This window comes from Leopardus geoffroyi, chromosome D3 (genome assembly GCF_018350155.1).
Source record: "Leopardus geoffroyi isolate Oge1 chromosome D3, O.geoffroyi_Oge1_pat1.0, whole genome shotgun sequence".
NCBI lineage: Eukaryota > Metazoa > Chordata > Mammalia > Carnivora > Felidae > Leopardus > Leopardus geoffroyi.
The window spans coordinates 65,292,844-65,303,577 of NC_059339.1; the positions used below are offsets into that span (position 1 = coordinate 65,292,844).

A 10,734-nucleotide genomic window follows, 5' to 3' on the forward strand; every position below is an offset into this window, starting at 1 on the left:
AGTCAATCCTATTTCATCAGTACTTCTACTTATCTCCTCTATTCCTCATTATTTTGAAGCCAATTCCAGAGGATATCATGTGACTTCATCTATAAATATTTTAGGGGCACCTGGGTGGCTCAGTTGGTTGGGCATCCTACTCTTGATCTCAGCTGAAGTCTTGATCTCAGGGTCATGAATTCAAGCCCCACATTGAGTTCCACGCTGGACGTGAAGCCTACTTTAAAAAAGAAATAGCAAGTATTTCTAAAAGCTTAGTACTTTCAAACATTGTCATAATGCAGTTATCACACCTAAGTAAATAAACAGGAATTAAATAATATCATGCAATGCCCAGACACTATTCAAATGTCCATGAATTCATGAAATAAGATCTCTTTTGACATTTTGTTTAAACTGGCAGCAAAATATGGTCATTTTATCTCTTACGTCTCTTTTAATTTACAGTCCCGCCACCTCCCCTGCCTTTCTCTACTTGCATCTTCTTTGTCAAAGGCACCAGGTGGTTTGCCCAGAGTTTCCCACAGTCTGTATTTTACTGAATGAACCCAGTGTATTTCATGGTGGTTAGGACTAGAACTGAGCTGCCCAGTACAGTAGCCACCAGCCACATGAAGCTATTTAAATTTAAGTCAAATTAAAAATGTAGTTTCTCAGTCACGCTAGCCACATTTCAAGCGCTTAGTAGCCACATGTGTCTAAGGACTACCAAATGGGACAGCACAGATATAGAACATTTCCACCATGGCAGAAAACCCCACTGGACGGTACTCCTCTAGAAGCTTATGCGGTATGAGGTAGCTTTGGAGAGGAGAGTGAAATCTCATCCACCTAATCCTTAGCTCACAATTGAGCTTCCACATTGTTGTCACTTTAAACCTCCACATTTGCACATTGAAAATGAAATAAAAATTCAAGGGATCTGTGTGTTTTTACACTTTTTCAGATGGTATATTTGCAAGTACTTGTATTCACTTTTGTTACCAACTTTGTTTTGTTTTTAGATTTAACCATGTTGATATATGTTGCTTATTCCTTTCAACAGATCTATAATATTCTATTGTTTACGGATTAAACCAATAGATTAGGTCTATCTATTGTAACGGATTATCTCCTTAACATTTAGACTGTTTTCAGTCTTCTGGGCTTCAGGGAACATCCTTGCACATCCTTAGCCTCCCACTACAGATAAGTAAAGGGGCCAGCCTGGACACAGGTTCTCTGGGGCATTGAGCAAGCCCATCTTCAGTGCTAGTGGTCAGTGCCCAGCTGCTCACCAATATGATTAGTTGAGTTTACACTCCTACCAACAGTGTACAAGGACCCCCACTTCCTTACAGTACCACCAACATTAGGTAGTTTCAGGTCTGTAATTTTTACTAATATGGGTTCATGCATATGCAGTAAAAATATAAATAAAAGCATGGAAAAGGAAAGGACTGGAATGGAATTGAGAGGGGAGTCTGACTTAGCTGAATCTATAATATTTTCTTTCTTTAAAAAAATAATGCATAGGGAGCGCCTGGGTGGCTCAGCATCTGACTTTGGCTCAGGTCATGATCTCATGGTTCATGGGTTCGAGACCCACGTCAGGTTCTGTGCTGACAGCTCAGAGCCTGGAGCCTGCTTCAGATTCTGTGTCTCCCTCTCTCTCTGCCCCTCCCCCACTTGTGCTCTCTCAGTCTCTCAAAAACAAATAAACTGTTAAAAAAATATAATAATGTATAGGGGCACCTGGGTGGCTTAGTCGGTTAAGTGTCCAGCTTCAGCTCATGTCATGATCTCAAGGTTCGTGAGTTCAAGCCCCATGTTGGGCTCTGTGCTGACAGCTCAGAGCCTGAAGCCTACTTCAGATTCTGTGTCTCCCTCTCTCTCTGCCTCTCCCTGCTCGCACTCTGTCTCCCTCTTTCTCAAAAATAAATAAACATTAAAATATATATGGCAAAAGTTAACATTTATTAAATGTGAACAGTGGGTGCAAAGGAATTGGTTATGATATTTTTAGTAAAGGTATGTTTACATGACTCAGAATTAACTTATTTCATAATCATTTTTTCAGTACAAGGGCTTAATAACATATTATGCAGCATACAATGAATTACTGAATACGGTATTATCTACCAGGTTCCTTTTGTTTGTTTGTTTTTTGTCACTTCATGCTAAAAAGAAAACACTGAGAGAGACAAAACCAATGCTTGTATTTCTCCCAAATGACCTGCAGTTCATGGAGTTTTCCAGTCAATCTTTAGTCAGTCAGATGTTGACAACTAATTTCCTAAATGTTTTACTTTCTACCTATATATGCTGTATTATATACTACACAGCGTTTTCTTTCCCCCAAAGATGATACAAAGAAAGGGTTAACTTCACATGAAACTTGTACTTGGAATAATGCCAAAGGTTTTGTGGAGTCTTTCTGACTTCTTCTCAATACTCATGAACTTTGTGGACAAGATAGATCACCTGGCTCGGACATGGAGACCTGCTAGCTCCTACTGTCCCTATTTTTGTAGTGGATGCTTTAGAAATCCAAACTTGAACTCCTTTAGAGAAGACTCTGACTACAAGGCACAATGATTAGTACGATTCATCAGTCCAAAAACAATTTTTAAATCCTGTCCATGGACAAGGCACCACGCTATGCTCTGTGAGGGACATAAAGATGGACAAAAATTGATCCCTGCATCTGAGAACTTACAATTGAGCAATGCTTTTCTTTCACAACACTAACTACAAACATTTTATTTTTGTACTCAGAAGCTCACTCTGGCTTTGTTCTATTTTGATCTTTATAACTTATTTTAAAGATTGTTCAGTAGTTATTCATTGCTCAGTAAGTCTTACAATGACCTTGGGCCAAAAGCAGTAACATTTTGACCTGTCCTATGGAACTCAGAGATTCCCACTCCATAAAGCTAGTGGCGTAAATAACTTCAAATAATACCCTCCTGGAGTTCAGTGCCAGCCACAGCATGAAAGAGAAATGGGGTGAAGCAGGGAAAGGAATAAAGTGGGAGTGCCCAAGAATAAGTGAGAATGGTATCCATGTTTTCAGCATTTTTCCCTCATTTCCCTTAATTATTTTTTCTTAGAGAGAGAGAGAGAGAGAGTACACGTGAGCAGGGAAGAGGGGCAAAAGGAGAGGGAGAGAGAATCTTAAGCAGGCTCCATGGTTGGCACAGAGCCCAATGCAGGGGCTCAATCCTACGACCCTTGGATCATGACCTGAGCCAAAATCAAGAGTCAGATGCTCAACCAACTGAGCCACCCAGGTGCCCCCTCTCCTTATTTCCTTAGGACATAGTTGAAAAAACATGGGATAACACAAGAAACTATGATGCTAAAACCATAATACATGGTCCTGTAATGTTTAGTAGGGTCAGCATCTTCTCCATAGGCATCTTTGGGGTTGAGCATCTAGGGTATATCACAGCAGCAAAAAACTAAGTGAGGACACACTTCTTACGTTCATAAAAAGGGAGGGGACGGTGTGAAGATGGGGCAGAAGAGTATGTGTGAGTGCCTGAGTGTGTGTGTGTGTGTGTGTACACATGGACGCACATGCATGCCTGCTCATGAACAGCACAGGAAGAAAGAATAACCTAAAGGAGGAAAGGTCTGCTACGTCTTGAAGCCATTCACACTTTACAGTGTCTGAACGTCAAAACAAAGCAGTTCTGAAGGCTATTTAGCGGTAGCAGTACCTGACTTCTGGAGATTAGAGGTTTGACTCATACAGTACAGGTCCATCCGGCCACCAGGACCTGAAAGGAGTCTTTACAAACAACACACAGCCAAGTAGTGGAATAGTGGGAGTGATTCAGAAACACCCGCTGGTTTCCCTTGAGGTTTTCGGAGGATGAATTGGTTAAGAAGGACTTGGTCAACTGGACACTATCAGGCAACTAGACAAGTCTAGAACATTGGCGGAGCGGGAGCGGGGCGGGGGGGGGGGGGGCGGAATCAGAGAGATGGTGTCCCAGAAAATAATCCTCCCTCCTGTCAGTAGAGGAGGGTTAGAAATAAATAGGCACACTTACATACATGCTCCCCGTGAGGTCAAGGCATCTCTTTTTTGAGGTTGATAGTACATGTGAAGGATCCAGATTGCTTGTTATAAAGGACTGTCATTTTTTTTCATTCAACATCTTCTACAAAAAGAAAAGGCATAACCGAATCCTAAATTGAATCACATCAAATGTCAAAGGGCTAAATAAAAAATAAAAGTTATAATAGGAACAGGTAATGGGAATATTGATTCTGACATTCACTCCCAGGGTAGATCTTCCTACATGGAGTAAGCCTGTTTCTAAATCCTAGAAATGGGGAACAAGAGCATTCCACAGAATTATTGTAAACAAGAAATAGTATAAATAGAATTGCTGTGTGCACAGAAGATAGTCAACCAATGTTGACTTGTACTATTTTCAGCTTCCGTCAAGGAAAAGGAAGACTAGATACTGGGTCACATCCATAGCATCGCTCCTCCAGAATCTTCCTGGCCAAATATGATGCCAGTTGTCAGTGCGATAGCTGGGTTTAGGGCAGCTTGCCTCTGGTGCTCAATCTTCTCTCTTCCCCTCCTGCAGCCAGCTCCTCCCTGAAGAAGCGATTCAAGCGGCGGGAGATCGAGGCCATCCAGTGCGAGGTGCGCAAGATGTGCAACTACACGAAGATCCTGTCCACCAAGAAGAACCTGGACCACGTGAACAAGATCCTGAAGGCCAAGCGGCTGCAGAGACAATCAAAGACAGGCAACAACTTCGTCAAGAAGAGGAGAGGGCGTCCCCGAAAGCAGCCCACCCAGTTCGATGAGGACTCCAGAGACCAAATGCCGGTGCTGGAAAAATGCATCGACCTTCCCAGCAAGAGGGGGCAGAAGCCGAGCCTGAGCCCGCTCGTCTTGGAGCCGGCCTCCACCCAAGACACCATCATGGCCACCATCGAGGCGGTCATCCACATGGCCCGGGAGGCTCCGCCCCTGCCCCCGCCCCCGCCGCCGCCCCTCCCGCCCCCGCCGCCGCCGCCGCCGCCCCCGCCCCCGCCCCTGCCCAAGACCCCCAGAGGAGGAGGGAAGAGGAAACACAAACCTCAGCCTCCTGCCCAGCCCCCGCAGCAGCCGCCCCCGCAGCAGCCCCTGCCCCAGGAAGAGGAGGTGAAGGCCAAAAGGCAGAGGAAATCCCGAGGGAGTGAGAGCGATGGCCTTCCCTAGGGTGGGTCTGGGCGTCTGAACCTGGGGCTGGGGGAACTGACACTTGGAAGTGCAGTGAGCCGGGGTGGGGGCGGAATCCCACGCTGCAGGGACACCGATGCCCTTCTCTCCAGAAGCTGGGCAGGCAGAATCGCGCCCGATGACGGGGTTGAGCCATCCGTAGCTCTTGGGAAAGCAAAGCAGGGGGACGCCTTCAACAGAAGCTGGTCTGTGCTTTACAGCAGTTCCAAACCAAGCGGCACTTCAGTGTGGCTAGATCCTTTGCAGGCGAGAAGACCCATCGAGGAGGAGAAAGCCGGTGGTGGTGCTCTTTGACAGCCACTGGGCCTCCTGCATCCAAGGTGCGCCTTTGATTCCATTGCATTTGCTGGCCAGGAAAATTGAAAGGGAAGCACCCTCAATTAGGAAACATTCCAAGGGGAGAAAAGCTGCAAATTTCTCAACTGGCTTTGTTGTAACCCATTTCCATTTAATTGGTTTTTACTTTTATTTTGGTTTTTCCAAGCTTGGCTAGGCTTTGGGGCACCAACATCATCTTCAGGTGACCTGAATCTTTCCATTAACCATACAGTTTCTCAGATGGATTCGTCATCAGAAGGTGGAATTCTAGTGATAGGCAACCTTAGACATGGATTCATATTCTTCTGTATGCCTCTGCTATATCACACACTGATACTTAGCATAGTCTGTTCCTACCTTTCCTTTGCCCATTGTACTTCCATATACCTTTTCATTAACTTACTTGCTGCCTTCTTTTCCTTGGTACACACCTAAATAATGTAAACTTTATGTGTGTTGTAATGTTCACCCTTGGCATGCTGTCCCAAGGAACTTGGCTTCGAATCCCAATCATTGTGAAACAGATACACAGTATTGATAGAGCCTTTTTAATAAGTGATTTAGAGCAGCCAAGGATATGTTGGCCGGGGTGTCAATCAGGTTATTTTTATACTTAAAACATATCAGCAGAGAATAGGCAGAACAGAACGGTTTTAATAACCCACAGCAAATGGAATAACTGACAAATCACCAAAAATTGAAACCCCAGACCCACCAGAAAGACAAATGTCTGGCAATGCCTTGGTATGTGAACCTTCATACAAGTAGCTATCATAGATTGTTGGAAAAAAAAAAAAAAAACAAAAAGACAATAGAATAAGTCCATTATCTCTTGATAATTATTTCTTAAAAGCAAATGGGAGTAAGTGTTCTTATCTGAAAAAAAAAAAAAAAAAAAGAAAGAAAAGAAAATGCTCAAAGGGTATCACCACTCCAATTGTATCAAGCCACCTTGGACAAAGTATCCAAATTGTGGTTGCCTTAATAAACTAAAACATTTTTGTACATAATGTAATTATAAATCTATCAGTCTGCATGGATGCAAACTGTGTGTGACAAATCGTCTTTTAAATGGTCAATTTCAACTGTACATTTCTCATCCAAGTTGTACTCTAGCCATTGGTTTAGCGTGGACAAATATTCCATCTCTATCACCCATTTCCACAGCTCAAGTAAAACATGTTAAGAAGACTCAGAATGAATATGAAGTTATTCCATTGCCGTAGATGTTTTCTAAAAGTCAGATGTGGAAATTTCAAATAAGCATTTTCAATTTTCTCCCTTCCTCCTCCCCTTACCTTCCCCAAGACATCAAACACCTGGCATGGTAGATTATAAAAAGAGAGACACTGAGAGACAGAATTCAATTTTCTAATGGGAATTAGAATATCTGGTTTACCTCCAAATTAAGTTTCTTTACAGGAAGTTGGGACTGGCTGGAAATTGTATTATCACTTCAAAACACAACACTGTTTCCTTAGAGAGAGATGGATTTTTGCTGGGAACCCAGGAGAATAAAGGATGGGGTATCTATGGGAGTAAATTTAAAAATCCCAAGTTAATATGCTTGCCAACATCACTGCTCTGTCATGGCACCAACAATGGTTGAAATTACCCACAGAGTCATCCTATTCTGCACTGTCACCTTGGACTTAACATCATTTGCTATCCACTAGATCAGTCACATTTAATCCTAGCAATATGTAAGTTTAAAGGAATGCATCCTCCTGTACTTTAAAGCTTATATCATAGCTACTCCGTTTGTGACCTAGGTAGACCTTTGGCATTTCACAGAAGTTGAACAGCAAAATCAAACCAGCCACTTTCAATCTGTCATTCCCAAGCCATGTCTGAGTGGTTCCAAAGTCACCGGAGAGGAAGATTTAAATTAGCCCCGTTCACCCCACCATGGCTATGAAAGAGCAACCATTTTCATTCCAATTAAACCATAAAGGGGTTTCTCTCCTGCCAGACTTTGAAAATCATTTCCTTCATTCTTTCTTTTGCCCTTCTTCCTTCTGGTGTTGTACCATTTACCCAAACAGGTCTGTGAATAGACTCAGTCTTCCTGCAGAAGAGAATGAGCTGGCACTCTCTAAGCTTCTTAAAGAAGGACCCAAACTCTAATTGACATTAACTTCTAGTTGGAGAGAAATGTCAAATAACTTAAGGATACATTAGAATTTCCAAACCAGCGTAAGGTATTCCAGGAGGGATATAGCAGAGTTGTAACTACATAAATTCAGTTCTACAGTTGCCATGTGACTTAAATGCAAATCCTCTACATTTATGACCCTAAGAATAGATTAGAAAACCACAGAGGACCCAAACTGAGACATGCTAAATAGCCATTGGAAGGTGGAAGCTAGTCCAGGCACGGTACGGCTTCCTCTCTCCCCTGCCCAGCTCCCCACTCAGTATCATGTTACTTTTTTTTTTTTTCTTATACTTTCCATTAACTTAACTCATCTCATTGGTACAACCATTTTCTTATTTTCTAAGTAACCCCTTTCCATTAGTCTCTCCTCTCCTGTCCTGGCTCAACACTGGGCCAGCCTAGTTTCACCTCATTGGATGCAGAACCAGGATGAGAACTCAGCAATCTTGACCCGGACTGAGGAGTCTCTAGCCAGCCAACACTGCCTTCTGGAGGCTGCATTTTTATTTAGAGAAGATGTCATTTGGTATGCATGGGACTCCATAAACACCTCCAGCAATTATTTCATAAAGAAATCTCTTGGTTCTTTGTTTTTGTTTTTATGGAATACTTTCCTTCAGCAAGCAGGCATGAACCCACTTACAGGGAATCTGATTAGAGGTGAGCAAAGGATGAAATCGAGAGGTAAAAGCCTCCTTGAAGGTGATGATGGGTCTCTGATCCACTTCCTAAGTGGCTGAGGAGCCACTTGCTTTTCAACCCCTCATCTCATGTGAAAGAGAAGTTTAACTTCCTCTAATAGCATGGCTCTGGCTACAACCCAAGGAAGACAGGTCAAAAGAAAGGAGAGCATGTCAGGAGCTGGTTTGTGACTTGGCAGGACCGGGACTCAACAGCCACTGACAGCCCAGAGTAGGTGACTAAGGGCTGACAGAGGATTAGCATGTTAACTTGGCTGCTGTTCGGAGTGGGAGGCCATGTTGGATGGCAGTCGGAATTTGTGTTCTGCACAGTGCTGGCTCTATAAATATGATAAGCAAGTGGTGACAGAATTATAGTATAAGGTGATGTACTACATGCACATCATAAAGGATTTGGTTTTAGTACTTTAGTAGAAAATCCCACTCCTACAGCTTATTACCCAACAATATTCAGATAATGAGTTTTTGGAGAATATTTTTTCCCTACCACTAGGAAGATTTACCTGGGAACTGTCTAAAGTCTATACATATATTTCCAAAGCCTTTAAATGCCAACTGTAGCATGGAGAGAGACGGGGTGGCAGAAGCCGAAATGCCTCAAAAGCCATTTAAGTGTTACATTGCAGGATTTTCAGTCTTCTCATTATGTAAAAGTAGATAAATATAGACATTATTCTCAACACTACCCTATAGTATCACAATGGTCCAAATGCCAGAGCTTACAGATAATGTCATCACAGTGCCTAGAAACTCGAACTGTAATATACCGTAGCATTTTCTTGGTGTTTTTTAAAGTTTCTTTCCACAATACAAGGCTCCCTCTGCCTCTTGTTTCTTGGAGAGTTTGCCCCACTAATGAGTCTTCCTTCTGGTGGGACTCAGTCATTTGGGGAACAGTCTTAGAAGCACATATCAACCAAGGAAGAAACTTCCTGGATATCTATCGCCCACTTCCCCAGGTATAATAAACACTAAAGGGGGGAAAAATTGAAAAGAGCTGCCACTGATCAACACAGAAGGGCAGTTCCAACCTAGGTTGGTGTCTTTCTTTTTCTTCCTTTTTTAAAAAATCTATTTCTTAAATAATAATAAATGCACATGATGTGTTAAATATGTATATATATATTTCAAAAGAAAAAATGGGGCACAAGATTGTCTTACAAGTCGTGCTGGCTAATTTTTAGTTTGTATTCATAAGTGGTTTTTAAAAGCCTTTTTTAAAGTGTAATTTGCATGTTCTACTTTGATTGTATGTAAACATATTTTAGAACAAAAAATGTATTTGTATTTTATTGAATATAGAGGCAAGAAAATTGTACATTGTTTGAAATGTTCTTTTTGTAACAGTTTTTATTCATAAAGCATTTTTGTACATTTAAAATGAACACGGACTTGCTGTTATTTGAGGCGTAGATACATCTGGCATGCTTTACTGTCATGCTCCTCCATGGTCTTAGATGTTGGGTTTTAAACATTTTTTCTAAAAGAAAGCTCAGTCTTTTTCGCTACCAGATCAGGTTAGCACAGTATAGAGCACTTAACTATTAAAAAAAAAAAAAAGTTAATCCTATTCATATGTTATTCATTGTGTGAAATTAAAGACATTCAATTCAGTCTAACATGAGTTGTGAATTCTTTTGTTTTATTTTCCATCTGGTTCACATCACTAAGGAGTTTAATAGTATTTGGGGGGTCTTTGCTCACACCAACTGGATATAGAATCATTGAGAAAATTCTAACCAAACTTCTGCCTTTTGTAGGAATCTGGGAAGTACATCTTGGGCAAGATTTGAGTCTGATTTACTGGGTTACTGTTCAGAATATATTACACCTGGATGTAAAGCCAAGGGCTAGATTCAAAGAACCAGTCAGACCTCTGCTGAAAGCAATCAAAGTATGTTGGATAATGTTGGAGACCCATCCTGTCCTAAATTTTTACAACATTATGGATGGGGATTAAGCTTTCTTACTAAATATCCCATGATGTCAGATATCTCAAGGATAGATCCCCAGCTGGATTTAAAGTTTGGAGTGATAGGAAAGGGCACTTAATCAACCGTAGACAGTTATGGATCACCTAGCCAAAGTCTACCAGTCTGAACAAGACCCTGAGGACAAGGGCCAGGAGTAAGAAGTCCTTGCTCTGGAGGAATGTACAAGGCCTGTGTTTGAAAAATGAGCTAGCAGTTCTGAATGTGGCAAGTGGTAAGAGTGATGGGGCCTCCGAAAAAGCGAGGAGCCCCCACGCTGGCACTTTCTTCTCTTCCCACTCTGTTCCAATTTTGCTTTTAGAGTCAAGTTGGTTTATAAAGCCCTTTTAAAGT

At 42.0% G+C, this 10,734-nt stretch overlaps 1 protein-coding gene across 4 annotated transcripts in view; it reads left to right on the forward strand.

Annotated features, from left to right (window-relative positions):
- The window catches only part of SETBP1 (SET binding protein 1), a 376,778-nt gene extending 366,749 nt beyond the window's left edge, over window positions 1-10,029 (forward strand). For all 4 annotated transcript variants that reach the window (XM_045457590.1, XM_045457593.1, XM_045457591.1 and 1 more), the window contains one exon: window positions 4,590-10,029. In XM_045457590.1, the coding sequence (XP_045313546.1) occupies window positions 4,590-5,212 (623 nt within the window). In that variant the 3' untranslated portion in view covers window positions 5,213-10,029. The remainder of the gene's footprint in view (window positions 1-4,589) is intronic.
- The last annotated feature ends 705 nt before the right edge of the window (window positions 10,030-10,734 follow it).